The 17,182-nt window shown below is 38.6% G+C and overlaps 1 protein-coding gene across 1 annotated transcript in view; it reads right to left on the reverse strand.

Moving 5' to 3' along the window:
- The window catches only part of PTPRN2 (protein tyrosine phosphatase receptor type N2), a 679,248-nt gene that overhangs the window by 592,940 nt on the left and 69,126 nt on the right, over nt 1–17,182 (reverse strand). Inside the window, 1 exon segment of the mRNA XM_075495417.1 lies at nt 14,279–14,329. Coding sequence (XP_075351532.1) covers nt 14,279–14,329 — 51 coding nt within the window.

Raw genomic sequence — 17,182 nt, forward strand, 5'->3', positions numbered from 1 at the left:
TCCATGCAACAGGATTAAACCCCCTCCCGCTCTTCTCCTGGCTGCATGATTCCTCCCCATGTTACTGCAAGATGGGCAGCTGCCATGGGGAGTGCAGAGATTATCCCAGGTCACTCTTCTGGGAGCAAGAGCTAACATTTCCATCTCTGTGAGACAGACAGGGACTTGAAACTATGGTCCCCCATGTCCTGAAGGGGACCTTTATAAATGGCTCCTTGTAAGCCTTCCTTGTGAGGATGGAACAGATTTGTACTTTCGCATGGTTAGAAAGTAACCATGAAGTAACCATCTCTGCTTGAAGATGCAGGTTCACATAATAAGGAGAGCTGCAGCTCCATAAAATCAGGACAGCTGATGTACAAGCACCAGCTCATAAAAAAAAATAGGTATAAACAGGTAGGAAAAAAGCTATTTACGCCTCCTCTTCTTTTTCTATCTAAACCTACACTTCTGAAAACAGCTGATTTCAGACCAAGAAAATTCTGTTTGTTTATTGTTTTTAACAAAACATCTTCTGCCTGTGCCAACAACTTCTTAATAGTAAACAGGATGCAAACTGCATGACATACAGGAGCAGATTTTGTTTAGCAAATGCTTAATGTCATTGTCATGGTTTCTAAAAAGGCAGCTTGTAATGGCACTGAAATTTGCACTTACTGCAGCTTAATTAACAAATGCCCATTTCCCATTTATATCTAATGTAGAGACTTTCAGATTATAAAAAGGGAAATATTTACTCATGTACTACTGTACACAAATGAAATGTACAATGGAAAACCCTTAGCCCTAGAATTCTGAACTATAATTTCCTTTGGTCTACAATGAAATAATGTAGTCATTCCCCCCATAACTGGGGAGAAATCATAATGTATTATTTCAGCAAGCTGATGTGCATTTGTGGGATACTTGTTTAAGCAAAACAGGAAGGAACCATTGCATTAACTTCACAAGCCATTGCAGCCCTGAGAAAGTATGGCATCTCCAGAACTTAGAGTTTCAGTTAATATGTGTTGGCCAAGAGACGTCTGAGGATAGAGAAAGGATTGTTTGTGGTAGACTGATTCTTTCTACAGATTTTTGAGGTGGAATAACCTTTTTGAAGCTGCCGATGTCTTCCATTCTAAAATATGCTGTTAACCTCTATTCCGGTCATAACTTATTTTCAATTACCATGCCAACAAAATACATTGAAAGCTGTAAATCTTTTTTTGACATCATTTGTGGAGGGTAATATTTCATGAAATAACAAAATAATTTTACCCAGTGACCTAATTAATTAAAAAAACCCCACACAACAGGGTTTTGGAGGCTAGTATAAATCTCTCTTTAGATAATTTGAAATAAAGCCCAGCAAGAAGGAGTGACTTCTAATTGGCAATGAATGCATTAGATCTAGGGACATGAAATGGGCACTAACTGGCTGATTACCTTTTCAGTGAACATGGATTTATAATTTGTATTGCTATGTTAAACACACCCATCAATCCTTTGCCACTGAGCACTCCACCCTCCCGTGAAACAGTGCTGAAACAGGGATTCTCTTCTTCCCAAACTTCTTTCAGAGGTTTTCATTTCTTCAGTTATAATAATTTCCAACTCAAGTGTTGGTATGGGTGAGCTCTAAAAAGAGGAGCAGAAATACTACCCTTTGGGCTTTCAAGGCAAAGGCAGTGACCCTATTTAAAACAGTGACTGATCTACTAAAAGAAAAGGAAATTTTAGTATTAGACTCCATTTCAAACATTTTTAACAAAATATTGACTGGAACTTTGGCATATAAAGTTAAATTTAATATAATAAAATTGAAGCAAATAAAAATTTTGAGACATGGAATAGGACTGATATTTCTTAAGCGTGTATCAGCACTACGTTATCTTATGCTTTGTTGAACTTATTGGCCCATTTTTATCCAACCATTATTCACAGAAATTTTTGAACTAAGGAAAAAATAAGTGGAAGGGTAAAAAAAAAGTTACCTCATTTAAGAATCAAATAGTTATAACACAATCATTCACCAAACACATGTAAGCAATTAAACTTACAGGTACAAATTCAAGAGGAAACTTTTCTAATAGCTACTGTCAGTGAAAGAACAGTTTGTTCTATTAAATTACCCAGCATAAGCCATCAACAAAATTCCATTAAAATGAAGACACGCTGTCAGTAAAGAGAAGTAGGAACTCTTAATTATTGTAGAAGTCTAGTAATTCTTTACATCTCGAACTTGCAAGTTGAACATTGAAGGGAAATGAAATAACATCCGAGAAAGATGAAATCAGAAGACTAACAGGAGACCATTATAATTTGGAAAGGTTTGAGGAATTTTTATGTCACAATAAACACAAGAAACAGTCAAGTTTATTCCTTAAAGCTAGAAAATTAATTAAAATTTAAAAACAAAACAAACACCACCACCCCACCCCAAAAACCACTCCACCTCCAAAGGAAATGAATTGATTTAATTTTGGAAATCCACAATCCAGTTAAACTGCTTCCACTGTGATTGGGTATTGCAGGTTGTCTTCTATAAGTGTCCAACAAGCTATTGGCAATCATACCATCCAAATGTCCATCCATCTAACTGTCAATCTACCCCTAATACCCTTTTATCTGAATATCACTGGAATAGAGATACAGCGGCATGATGTCGAGTCAAAAGAGAGGACTACAGGACAAAGGAAAAATTCTGAAGGAAGGTCTCACTAGTTTTCAACTCTACCCTCAAATTTTTTCCCCCACCAGCACGTTATAGAGGTGTATTACCCAACCAGAAACTATTTCTCATCTATTATAGAGTTGACCATAGAGAAAGAATCAATTACAGCTCAATAACAGAAAGAGAAAGCTAACAAAAGCCATTCTTGCCACTGAAAAATTGCATAGTGTGCAACTGTTCACAATCAGACCTGTCCTGTTACTTCCAGGAAAAAAAAATGATTGTATAGTCTAATCTCTGAAAGAGTCAGTGAGATAATGCAGTTGAAAGACTAAATACAATCTTAAAAGGGCTAAGATTAAACAGAATAAATTAGGTACACATTTTCAACCTTATCATAATATTGCGAATTCAATATTAACCCAAACGTTTGCTGCATTACATTAAAAAACAAAACACTTCCTTTTTGATAGACATCCTTCCTTGAAGAGTTTAGAGTCCAAACATTAAGTGTTGTATTCCCTTACTCTCCCTTAACATCCACTATTGTTACCAACCTTCTTAAATCATGCTGATCCTACCTTAGGGCCAATAGAGGAACATGCTGACACAGCAGCAAAAGCAACCAAATATTTCTCAACTTATGCAGAGCAGCAGCCAAAGCTATTAAGTAAAGGACTAAATTACAATAAATAGTTTGGGACCATAAAATATATTTATTGTTCTGCCTACCTCTAGAGCAACTTTTGTTGCTGTTGCCATGGAGGTTGTAGGGCATGAAAGAAAACTCTGTTTAAATTAAAGCCTTCGAATAGCTTATAATGGAGAATGACTTTTCATTAACAGGTCTTTACCTGTTAATCAACAGTACTATGATTAGTTCCCTTTCAGATTGTTCTCATTTATTAAATGAGGGCATAGAACAAAAAAGCCTGTCACTGTTGTTTATTACAGAGCATTTATTCTAACCATTAGGATAAAGAGAAAGTATATATTTTCTAGCCTTCTTTAGATCAATGTTCTACTTTGGACCCAATCCAGTCCAAATTAAGGACTTCCAGTAATAGGTTCACAACTTGGGATAAAACTTCTACATTCTTTATTTAAAAATAAAAAAATAAAGGCAAATGTTGTATCTGTTCAGAACAATCACAGTCACCGACAGTTATTTTCATATATGTTATATATTTATGTTTTTCATGTGCATATGAACCTGCATTTCATATTTAGAATATTATAGATTAAAGTAATTCCCTCCTCCTTAGCTTCCTACATGACATCATGGACGTTATTTATTACTGAATATATTTTCACATACAAGCTATCTTCAGACAATAAAGTCCCTACATCTTGCAGAAACTGTATTCTGAGTTTTATTCTGCTAAGGCAGATATGCTTTCAGGTAATCCAAGTCATAAGATTTTGCTACTCCGTTCTCTCATGTTCTTTGAGAAGTTACTTAGTCAGGACCACAACATTCCCTGCTGCAAACCATAAATATTTTTTTTTCTCCTATTACGTTTACTGTCTAAAGGCAGATTGAGAGTCAAAAAACCTATTAGCACTTGTCAAATGCTATGAAGTCAGCAACAAGAGGTGTTCATTAAAAGATTATTGTAATGCAACAGCAGTCAACCAATGCACAGTCTGGCCAGCAAATAGGAAGAAGGATTTTTGACAGAATTTTTGAAGAAAAAAGAACAAAAAAAAAGAAAAAAAAGAAATGTATGGCATCTTAAGCACAGAGAAACTCTTAACTGTAAAGAAACATCCAAAAATATAAACATCCAATAACATCTCCTGATATTATTCAGGAGACATTTCAATCTACAGCTTTGCCTCCCACACACCCAAGAAAATGCAGAGCGAATAGTCAAGAGTCATTCATTAATGGCCTTGTAAAACTGGTACATTTTGAAAATATATAGAATAGACCAGACTATTTCAGTTGGAAGGGACCCTACAACAACCATCTAGTCCAACTGCCTGACCAATTCAGGGCTGATCAAGAGTTAAAGCATATTATTAAGGGCATTGTCCAAATGCCTCAAAGGCTGCCAGGCTTGGGGCATTGACCACCTCTCTAGGAAGCCTGTTCCAGTGTTTGACCACCCTCTCAGTACAGAAATGCTTCCTAATGTCCAGTCTAAACCTCCCCTGGCACAGCTTTGAACCATTCCTACACGTCCTATCACTGGATAGCAGGGAGAAGAGATCAGCACCCCCCTCTCCACGGCCCCTCCTCAGGAAGCTGGGGAGGGCAATGAGGTCACCCCTCAGCCTCCTTTTCTCCAAACTAGACACGCCCAAAGTCCTTAGCTGTTCCCCACAGGACATGCCTTCCAGCCCTGTCACCAGCTTTGTTGCCCTCCTCTGGACACATTCAAGGACCTTCACATCTTTCTTAAATTGTGGGGCCCAGAACTGCACACAGGGCTCAAGGTGAAGCTGCACCAACATTGAATACAGCCGGATAATCACCTCTTTTGACCAGCTGATTATGCTGTGTTTGATGCACCCCAGGATGTGGTTTGCCCTCTTGGCTCCCAGGGCACACTGCTGACTCCTACTGAGCCTGCTGTCGACCGATGCCCCCAGATCCCTTTCTGCAGGGCTGCTCTACAGCCGCTCCTCTCCCAATTTATACTTGTGCCCAGCATTACTCCATCCTAGGTGCAGAATCCTGCATTTGGACTTGTTAAATTGCATCCCATTAATCATTGCCCAATGCTCCAATCTATCTAGATCCCTCTGCAAGGCCTCCTGTCCCTCAAGAGACTCAACAGCACCTCAGCATACTTGCTAATGGTGCATTCAACTCCTGCATCCAGATCACCGATAAATATATTGAACAGGACTGGCCCTAGAATTGAACCCTGAGGAACACCACTGGTGACCGGTCGCCAGCCAGATGTAGCCCCATTCACTACAACCCTTTGAGCTCTGCCCTTCAGCCAGTTCTTCACCCAGCACACCGTGTACCTGCTCATCCCACAGCTGGACAACTTGTCCAGAAGCATGCTGTCAGGGACAGTATCAAGAGCCTTACTAACATCCAGAAGAACTACATCCACTGCCTTCTCTTCATCCATTGGGTGGGGGACTTTATCATGGAAAGATATCAAATTAGTCAGACAGGACTCTCCCTTTGTGAACCCATGTTGGCTGTCCCTGATGATTGCATTATTCTATAAATGCCTTCCAACAGTACTCAGTATAATCTTCTCCATAATTTTTCCAGGAACCAAGGTTAGACTAACAGGTCTGTAGTTCCCTGGGTCTTCCCTCATGTCCTTCTTGTAGATTAGAATAACATTGGCCAGCTTCCAGTCAGCAGGGATCTCCCCAGACTCCCAAGACCTTTGGTAGATGATTGATAAGGGTCCTGCCATAACATCCGCTATCTCCTTCAGTACTCTGGGATGAATCCCATCAGGCCCCATAGACTTGTGAACATTCAGCTAATACAGCTGGTCCCTGACAATTTCAGTGGTCACAAATGGAAAGTCACTGTTCCCACACTCATAGTCCTCCGACTCAGGGGACCCGAATCTGATTCATGATCCCATATTTTAAGCATATGTACTGTTAGACAGAATTATTGAAATTTTCGAAAAGAAAGACACAAGCAGCGTGCGTATTAAAAAAAGCATACCATTTTCTCAGGCAGGAAATGTGTCCAAAGTTTTCTAGTCTATCCTCTTTTAGATACTCCGGTCAATGCCTCTGTTAACTACCAAAGTACCTTGATAATTAAGGATAATAATTAATCTGACTGACCCAGTTAACCACTGCTGCACTGAGACAGTATTCATTTATTTCTATTCAGGGGGACAAAGGCAAATATCACAGTTTCACATCTAACAGATAAGGTGAAGTCCAAAATAAGCAAGTAGATCCAAAGTCATGCACTTCATTTTTGGAAGTACACATTCATAAGTAATCAACATGCTAAGTAGAAGATATCCTTTTAACACCAGGAAAAAAAAAATCATCTCATTCACATCTGGAGTTGCCCAATATTTGTGATATGGCTGTGTAGCTGCCACTGCCAACTCACCAATTTCACATCTCCTTTACTTTGACAATTTTTATTACTATTCTTCGTTCATAAATGCTTATGCAGGGTTGAGATGTTTTTTTAGTAGAGGTGAACAATTTAAAGAAAAAAAACCCTGCCTACTAATCTATTTTTTCCAAAAGCCACAATCCAAACATCTTAATCACAAAGTAACCCGTAACACTTCTGAACGCCCCTTGACACGAGGAAGGGAGAAAGTATGATGGATTTGCAGCAGAGGCACACTGCTGCAGTGTCACTCCAAATCAGGATTCATTTGCTTTCCACCTCATTGCCAGAACATTATCCCTTGGTGTTCTCTTCTTCTCTACAGACCATGCTGTCCTTTTCAGGCTCTTGTGTTTCATGATTCATCAGGCACAAATTTTACTGAGACTCCCTAATGCCTTTTTTCAAACGGGCTGTACTTTTCCATGGTCTTCCAAATGTTACCATTACTTTTTTTTTTAGTGTAATAAAATAATGAAATAGGGACCATCTCTGAACACGTCCAACAGATGTGCCATCAGTTGCTACATAGCTTACCCAAAAAGAGTTAACCACCACACACTAATAAGGTACATGATAGAGACAATACCTCAAATTCCCAAATACATTTTCAGGAAACACTTAATATGCTAGTGTAACATACATTTTCAAAAGTTACCCTAAATTGTATGTATCCTGCCTAGTACAAGTTCCAAAAAGCAGCAGACAAATAGGATTTAGTTGTTTTTCCCTAATAAACACACACATATCTTGTAAGAGTGAAGACTTCATATCAACTCAAATATTCAATGGAGAAATACTGAATATTAAAAAAAAAAAAAAAAAGACAAATCCAAGAATTCCAGACCTTCAGTCCTGCTTAATATCAGATCATTACGTTAGATTTTGGACACTCATCCACATTATCACCACAAATACATAATTTGGGTAAAAGCGAGAGAGACACTAGATAATTAAGTTTACTCTCCAATGATCTAGGCCCCTCCCCCCCCAAACCTACAGGTGGGGAGGTGGAGTCTTTTAACCAAACTTCTTGACTCAAACACCAAAATCCCCCCCCACATCACTCAAACATACACTGGTTAAGCAATTTTACTTGCAGTGCTTGTCCTAGTTCTGAGAAACACAATGCACAACACAATTTGGAGCAAGAAAATACACTACCATGAGTCACAACACTAAGATAAAACAGAAGTTTCTATATGACAACACAGCAGCGTTCTTGCCTGAGCTGTAAGAAAAAGGAGGTCTGTCCACATAAAATAATACTGTGCAACACTCAGCAGCTCCAAGACTTATTTACTAGCACAGGACACAGGAACATAAAGGATTACCTATGGCTGGTGGTAGATTTATGGTACATACTTGCCTCTCACTTGGTGCTGGACAGCAGGCTGTCAGTGAAGCCTGAGTGATGTTTCTTACCCTGCAGGAGCTACAACTTGAGATTCTCCACAAAAACCCCACAATAAAGCTTTTGGTGACAGCTAGGATAGTGGATAACCATAGTTGCATTATCATGCTAAGCATCTTTTCCTATGGAGAAGACGGTAACTTCACCTTTGATCACTACTCCAATTTTAATGCCAATTGTGCTAGACACTTCTACCTGACTATCACACAGGTAGCTATTTTAACACCACAGCGAGACAAACACAAGACACAAATAGATAGTTTTGAAGATAGATGGGCCTTTTCTTCAAAGAGAAAAAAAAAGCACCATGCTCTATTGCAAGGTAAAGCAGATGAAGTCATCACTGCACTGATATTTTTAACCTTGCGGTAAAACTAAAATGTTACTTTTTCAGTGTTTTTACCTCAAATAGCTCAGAAGCATTCAGCATCAATGTTGAAAGCATTCCTGTCAGTGCACGCTGAGTATACTCAGTAGCAAACCAGACACCTCTAGTTTAGAAACTGAGCTGGTACAATTTATTTGCGAAGCAGCAGCATGGTGGGGTGGAGTAGAGCTGAGCAACCCTCAAATTCCTCCAGTCGCCATCTCCTGCTCTCTTCCGTTGTGTTATCACCATTCATAACGGAAGTTGTGTTGCAACTTCTCTTCCGCTCATTAATCCTGAGGAGCTCTGACACTGTCATTAATACAAGTGTCTTTAGAGCTTCATAAGACAAGGGGACAGGAGAGCTAACATGAGGGAGTACACAGGCTAATGGGAAACCAGAGTCTTCCTCCCAAACTCCATATCATTTACTTGCTCCTATTACATGACTCTGTCACATAACCTAATGGAGAACAAGTGTGGGGAAAAAAGTGAGCAAATTTTAATCTTGGTGTTTATTTCCACAGAATTATTTCAAAAGGTGTGTAAGAACTCTTTAAGAAATGCAAAATATTCCTAATAACTAAGGCACCATCCTCACATCCACAGATTCTCAGGAATATTTAGGTGTTAACTCGCCCCTGATTTCAGCTGAATGAAGTGCGTAAATACTTCCTAAGTGTGGGTTTTCAGAATACCATTATACAATGGTAGATTTTAAAGTTTACTCCTTCTTGAGTATCACACCAGATTCTGACATTCTTATTCAAAGCATATTTTAAAAAAAATTAAAATCTCTGACAAAAAAACCCCTATGACCTCCTTGAACTGGTATGGAAAAACCACTGAAAGTAAATCCTTATATTTAAATAATCGATCGGATTTTTACTCCAAATACATTTATTCCCATTTACCTCAGAATTCAGGTAAGAAGTTACAACATCAGGTTTACCTCATAGGGTGGCATTAGGACTTCAGTTATTTGTGAAGAATTCCCACATCCTTGGAAAGCACAGAAAAATCTCTGTACACACAATAAAGCGACAGTATGTAGAGGTACCACTTAGAATTACTCCTCAGAAGTCTGAATTTAGTTATAACAAGCACGGATGCCTACTGAAAGGCTTCAGAAAGCTTAGGCACAGATTTATAGTGTCACTTGACAAAAATTAAACAGCTTTTGTAAGAGCAGTGCCTTGCAAATGCAGATGTAGCTGCAGACATCTGTTAGCTAAACAATGCTGAGGTGCATCTCCCTCTGTAATTCCATCCTACTAGGCAATGATCTGGAAAACCTCAAAGCGTAACACATTAAGTTCAAGAAACCATTTCAGGGATCCTGACTCCTCTCCCTTATCATCTGTAGCACATGTTTACCATTTATGGCTCATCACCAGCACATGCAATCACTTATATTCCAAATGTTCAAGGAGCTCTGTAGCTGAGGAAGAAAGTACATTAATATTCTGAACTATCTGGAGACATCCAAACTTGGAAAGGCTCATGACTTTGTACTGCAACGCTTGGACACCTTTGACACACCGTGCTAACCTAAGTCCCTCCTAACAAGTGCAGCTTGCATACATAAAGCAATATTGATTCAGCTGTGCATAGCTGTTTATACAGCCTTTCACAAGCACAGCATCTTCAAACACTACTGCAGACATTAGACCGTGTCTTCCTAGGAGAGGTTTAGTGGTTGTCAGTGAGGCTTGACTTAATGATGCACACTGCGCCAACAACTGTATTTAATTAGCTTTTTTGGTTGGTCTCACAGAGCTGTTTTCTACAATCTGATCTTGCCTGCATGAACCCTGTTATGATTTCATGAGGGAAGGAGGCTTGCAGCCACATCTTTCATAAATAAAACTGCCCTGATTTATAAAGGCTCTGTTGATAAGGAGCAAAGATATCATGGTATCCACACATGGATAAAACACAGCACAAAGCTTCTTTCTGAAGCAAAATATCTGGAGATTAAGCCTAAAGGAAAGAATGCCATCCTTCTAAATGAGCAGTTCAAACAGTTTAGTAAAAGGAGGAACGAGGACAATAAGGGGCGGTTATTTTGAAATGAATGCTTTTATCTACACCACATGGTGTCTTTCCCAGTTGCACAACCAGAATTCAATAGCGTGATTTCATAAGAAAGGATAAGAACTAGTCTTTGCTTTGCTGCTTTCAGGAGCCAGTTTGTTTAAACCTTCCAACGAGGAACCTATGTGAGCTGATGTTTTACATGAACTGCTTTACTTATCACTTAAAATGCAAAACAGAACATGACATATTCCCACTTATCCAACTGTACTAGGTTTAATATATAAATCCAAGGAGTGTCCGAGGAGAAGTGAAGGATCTCAGTCTCAGAGATCGTCTAAAAATTCCTTCTTGATGTTTCTTTTTCTTTCCTTTTTATACAAACACATCCTAGGCATAACAGTTAAGAAAATAAAAATAAACATATGGCCAAACTCATTTGCTTAAACTTCTAACCCAGACAGAAAAACGTATGTGAACCTGTGAATGCCATATGCCTCTCTACCCACAGCTGTGTCACTACACATACCCTCATTTCAAATCCTATTCCTTATATTATTCTTTTCCCTTCTATATATCTTGTTCAACATTGTTACTTGCTTCCTTTGGCATCTGTAGCAGCTTATCAGCACTTATTGGGGAGCAAGCATTTCCAAGCTTATAGAATGCCAGATTATTTTCCATTAGGGTCTGCAGCTCATAAGCATATCCACCTTTCATATCAAGTCGTAGCTGCAAGCTTCAAGCATTTTAGATGGGTGAAAATATCAGTTCCTCCAACTGTAAAATAGAGGTAATGATTTACAAGAAGTGAAGTAAATGGCACCTAAACCACTTTACCCCACAAAGTTCTAGCTTTGTAAAGGAAGAGTCCAGGAAAAGTAACTCGGTCTTTTTGCCTGGCTTATCCTTATGCCATTAAAATAAACATGAAACAATATGTTCCTTTTTAACCACTTGATGAGTCAGTGCAGCTCAGGAAACTGATAAAAGGTTTATGGAAATAAATTAATATTGCATGAATGCTGCTGGAGCTATTAAACAAACATAAGCGAGAAACCATCACTGAAGCCAGAAGAGACCTTTATGTGACGAGGGGGAAGCGGCAGAAAAGTCAACAATCATTATTACAGCAGGTTGTTTGCCCTACAAGAACGGCATATGACCTAAACAGATGTAAGTGATGCAACTGATACAGTTATGCTGTTTATACCAGATCTTACACCTGGATCACATCGCTTTTAACAACAATAGAAACTTCTCTTAACATCCTTTTTTTATTTATACAAATGAACATTTATCAAAATCTATCAGGCACTTAAAAACCGCTTCTTAAAAAAATACTATTCTTTCCTTCTCATTTATTTTGAAGTTGTAGAACAGCATGAAACAGCTCAGCTATTGGTGTTTTGGTTATCCTTTTACAAGTCTGATGCATGACGAGTACTTGAAGTCTTCAGCTGATGACATGATACGAGACAGCAAAGACTGCAACTGATGTCTTCAATAGGCAAACCCAGTTTCATTTTTGAAAATGCAGTCAGTTCAGCTACCTTTGCTGGAAGCCGAGAGAAAGATCAAAGTTATCAGCCTTTCTGCAGGAGTTTGACTCAGATCTACAGGTCACAGATGCTTCAAAGATGCTACCCAAAAGTAGCTGCTGTTTCTTACCCACATTGACACTGTACTTCAGAAATACGCACTTGTGTGACAACAAAGGAGGCAAACCTTTCCACGACCTTGCAATGCACAAAGCTAGCTCTGCTCCTGAGCTTAGTGACCTACACAGACTTAAGTTCCTGAGCTTTCAATCCAGCAAAGCACTCACATTTCAATATATCAGGATTTCTGAAGAACTTCAGAGACAGAAGAACTGGAAGCAGTTTGGACAGGAAAAATGGGAAGGACTGCTCAGAAGCAAGCAGCCCTTTTCTTTTCTGGTATATATAAAAAGTAAATTCTGATGGTATTTTAGTATTTCAAAGTGTGATCCTTCAAAGTATGATCCTCCAAAGATTCTGTTAATTTTCTCAAGAATGGTGTATTTCTACTTGCATCAAGGACAGCGTCTAAAATCCACTCTAGACAACATTTGCCCAGCTAGGGCAAAATAATGAAATACTTTGCAGTGACTTTAAACACACTGACAGAATCCCTGCATGTATTTTTTTTAATTAAGATCAGCCATTAGGAAATATCATTGATCAACTGGCTTATTCATTACTGACTTTTCTCTAAGTCACAGTTATGCCAAAATAAGAGTAGATCTACAGAAGAGGTCCATTCTGAATTCAAAGATACAATTTCCATAGTTCAATTTTGCACTCTAATGAAAGTCATGTTGAGTATTTAAAAACTGCATCTTCAATTAGGAAAACAGGTAGAGCAAGAAGCTATGAAGTAACCTTTATAGGAACATCTTTATTGAAGACTTTTTGCTGTCAGTTAAAGTACATACATTTCTCTACTATCATCTGTTGCAGAAACTCCTGTTATATACCGTCTGCCAAATATAACGGTGGCCTACCATAAAACCTGATTAAATATACTTGCATTGGGGAAGACAACAGCTAGGCACCAAAGACCATTGGTAGTAAGCAAAAATGCACCACTCTAGAAAACTGCCACTGCCCTTCCTGGTGTCAGTCATGGAAATTGCCAATGCAGAATTTTTGCATGTTATTGAAACAACTTCAAATAACAATTTGACACAAGAATTATCTTTGGAGATGTTAATAAAGGCACTGTTTCTAACCTTCTACCTATTTTAATTCCTCCTAACTCCTCAACCATATTTCTGTCTTTTATTCCCTCCCCTGCATGCATTTGTCTGACGTTCAACAATATTGGGAATTTAATCTCTTTTCATCTTAAATATTTGTTAAATTAGGATATTAATAAAGTTTATCTATTAACAGACCCATATTATTGGTTCCCATGTTTGATGGACAACAAAACTACTTCTTCCTTATGCCATACATTCACAAAGAGAAATTTCATATATAATACTTAATTTAAAAAAAATCCCTACTTACAAATCTACATATTTTACAACAGTAATTGCTTCAAAAGATCTCTCTCTAAACAGGGTCCATCCTTCATCAGGACTTAAATGATTTCATATAGCACTTTAACAATCTTTAACTATTCTCAGAAAAGTCATTCCTACTCTTCCATTAGATGCATTCATACATTTGTGTTGGCTTTTTTGACTTGCTGAAAGGAAATTCTGAAGGAGAGCAGAAGAAAGCTGCTTTTGCATAGTTCAACTAAAATCACAGAAAAAGGAAGCAGCATAATCAAGAACAACAGTAGTCTTTCTTTGAGACCTTCTTTCTTATTATAATAAATAACAACATTTTGAAGAAAAGGAGACTGATAGTTACTCAACATCATCCTCTAAAAAGTTGAACAACCCGAAAATAACAGTTATTTTCACCCTGTATTAAGAGAAATTAATTTTAGCATATTTCAGTGTGTTTAAATTAGTTACAATCCATTTCTCATAAAAGGAGATGATGTTGTTCAAGGTTGAGAGAATATTTATATATTTTTAAATCTATTACGTTTCCCCTCATTGCTGACTAGAATAGTCATACCTGGTACTCTTCACCCCACCCCCCCCGCCCCTTTCCTCTCCTTCTCTTTCATATATATTTGGCTTATTGAATCAACCACATAGCAACTACACAGCAGAGGACAGAGTAGTCAGCAAACAAAACATTCAAGACTTACCATTTACACAGATTTCAAAAGATTTGCAAAGGTCATCCTCAAACAGGCAGCCTAAAAACACAATAGAAAGGTAAAAATTAATACAGGTTTCAAACTGTGGATAATTAGTGCAGACTGAAGACCTCTCAGGCTATTAAATGCTCAGCAAGAGTCAGACATTTCGTTGGCCTTAGGAGTCTAAATTGGGCAGTACAGAAATTCAAGAACATGGAAACAGGTCTGGTGAAATAGCACATCTTACTAACTGGTTATGTCCAGAATAACCTTTGACGTTTTTCTTGCCCCTCATTCCTCTACTGAGGGTTCAGTTTTTTCTGTGCATGTCTCTCCCATTTAGTAATTTGAGGAACTTTATGTGCTCTCAATTTTGAATATGTTATTATACTACAGCACAGTAATGCTGCAATACACTAAAAAATATACACCAAGAAATCAGGAGTTTCCTCAAGATATTTCTACTGCAATGAGACAAGCCTAGGAATCGGATACTAAATCCAAGCCTAATTTGAGCAATTTCTAACTGCGACCACAGCCCATGCCTAGATCTCCAGGAGCACTAACTCTTTGGAGAAAAGCTTAATATTTAAGCCATCCATACCAACACTGTGATACCTCCACAGACAGCTGACAAATCAGTACAGGTCTATGAAAAATATCCTAGGTGTTTTTTTCCATTTAAAGCAGGAAATTTGTTCCAAAACATGTTGCTTTATGGGCCCCTGCTATGCCAGCTCCACACCTCATCCTAGAAACTGCATCCAGGTTGGCAATCCCAGCTCATCCACATCTTCATGGATGAAGTAAAGTATTCTGTTCCCCTGTTGCTAGTATCACCTAACCAGGTAATGAGACACTAGTTATTATCCTCTTTATCTTCGAATAAGATGAATTCCTGCTGATATTCGTGAGAGCAGCAGAGAAGTGGGCAGGATACACCTCTGCTCTGGTGACTCGGACAAGGACCAAGTACAGAAGCAGCATGAAATACCGTGCTATTGTTAAGGGCATGCACTCTGCTAACCCAACCAGTAGTTTCTTTTTTGTGTTTTCTGAAAAAGGTAAAGAGCTAGGACTGGATAAACTCCAAGGAATAAGGCTGTATTTTGAATACAGAAACTGCCATATTGTCACAGTTAAGCCTCTCTGGAAAGTACCTTAAGTTTATAAATGGACACAGGGAATTATAGAAATTAAGCAGTCTTGAGCGGTTTCACACTATGCATCAAAAACCAGCCAGGAACTTCACCACATCTAAACACAGGAGCAAATTCTCTCTCCCCAGCCATGCCTACCTCTGCCGAAGCACAGAGTACAAGCATCTCTATTCATCAGAGAGTCAAATGGATTAAGTAGGTTATTCTTATAAAAGAAACCTGAAAGGCTCAAGACTCTGCCTATGAATTAGTGAGTCCTAACCCTGCTAAAAGAAAAGTTCAGGGGGATAGAGTGACTTATGTATGCCTGCATAGCCTTTCAGCAGGTAACTGTATTAGCACATCATTAAGCCTGAACTAATATACTGTGTCTCTCAGCAGGATTTATTAGCACAGTGCTAGGTCTGAGCTAAGCAAGCACATCTACGTGAATTCAAGTCATTTGGAGCACCAGCAAAGCCCCTTATATCTGTGCCACACTTGCCTGCAACAACGACATATACATAACCTTAGCAGATAATGAAAGCCTACAATACGCACACCAATAAAAGTGTTCTCTCATCCTTTTACCTATGCACCAATAAACCGTAGAGATACATTTGGTAGCTTTTGAAAGGTAGAGGAAGCTTCAGACCATGAAAGGCTTCTTCAAGCAGAGCATGGCAGAACAGTGTGTGTCTACACAATCCACAAACTCTGGTTTGTGACATATTTTTTGCGATATGTGTAATTTTGCTCCAGACAAGTTTACTGGCACAGCTGTTTGACCTGAAACAGCGTTCGAGAACTCACTAAAGATATCTGATTGCAGCCTTGGTGCCAACCCAGCAAAGCAGAAGGATGCCTTAACTATATATTGACTCATAAAGAACATAAGGCAAGAATGATGACAGGCAGTGGCCAACACACATCAGCACACGGTATAGAGCACAAGAAGAGCTCTAATTAAAAGCATAGTAATGATCACTTGAAAAAGGAATGCTTGCATACAAAAAAAGAAGGTAAAAGACTTCAAGTGCTAATATAAACTAGATAAATGAAAGATATACTTCAATATTCCTGTTTTCAGAAATTTGAAGTTATCTCTTCTTTTAGAAGAGGTTTTTATGGTTAGGAAAAAACCCTGGTTGAATCTCTCTGCCTTGTTTTCCTGAGACATCAAAAGGGTTAAAACCAGAAGCCTGAAATGGCCATGTCCAATGAAGGGCTGTAGAAGGTGTCCTGCGATGGAGGGAAGGCAGGCAGTTTTGTAGTTGATTTCCCATCCTGCAGTGGCTGTGCTGTAGATCCAAAAAGTGTCAGATGAGAAATTTCAACCAGAAATATTTCTAGTGGAGTCACACATAAAAACAGTGACTGGTTCACCAAGACCCTGCTGATTTTGAAACACCTGGGAGCTGGGATCACAGCCACCTGCTGCCCATGGCCACCTGCTAGAGGTAGGCCATCCTATAACATACTGATATTCTCAGAAGCAGAAAAATCCAGATACAAGATGAACAAAATGAATATGTTCAGGTACAAAGAAATAAACAGCCAGGCTAGCTCCATACAGAACTCCGATTGAAATGCACTCTGATTTTGCTTGACACGTTTTGCTTTATCTCCTAATATATTTTCCATGAAAAGCACAAAAGAAAACTGATCTTATCATGTTTTAGTTTCTCTTTTAATAATAGTTGGTTGTTTGATGCTCACTGCAGCAAGGCATCTGATGCAATTAGCCTTGGAAACTTATGTCTTGGACAGC

Source organism: Mycteria americana, chromosome 2, assembly GCF_035582795.1.
Source record: "Mycteria americana isolate JAX WOST 10 ecotype Jacksonville Zoo and Gardens chromosome 2, USCA_MyAme_1.0, whole genome shotgun sequence".
In the NCBI taxonomy this organism is placed as follows: domain Eukaryota; kingdom Metazoa; phylum Chordata; class Aves; order Ciconiiformes; family Ciconiidae; genus Mycteria; species Mycteria americana.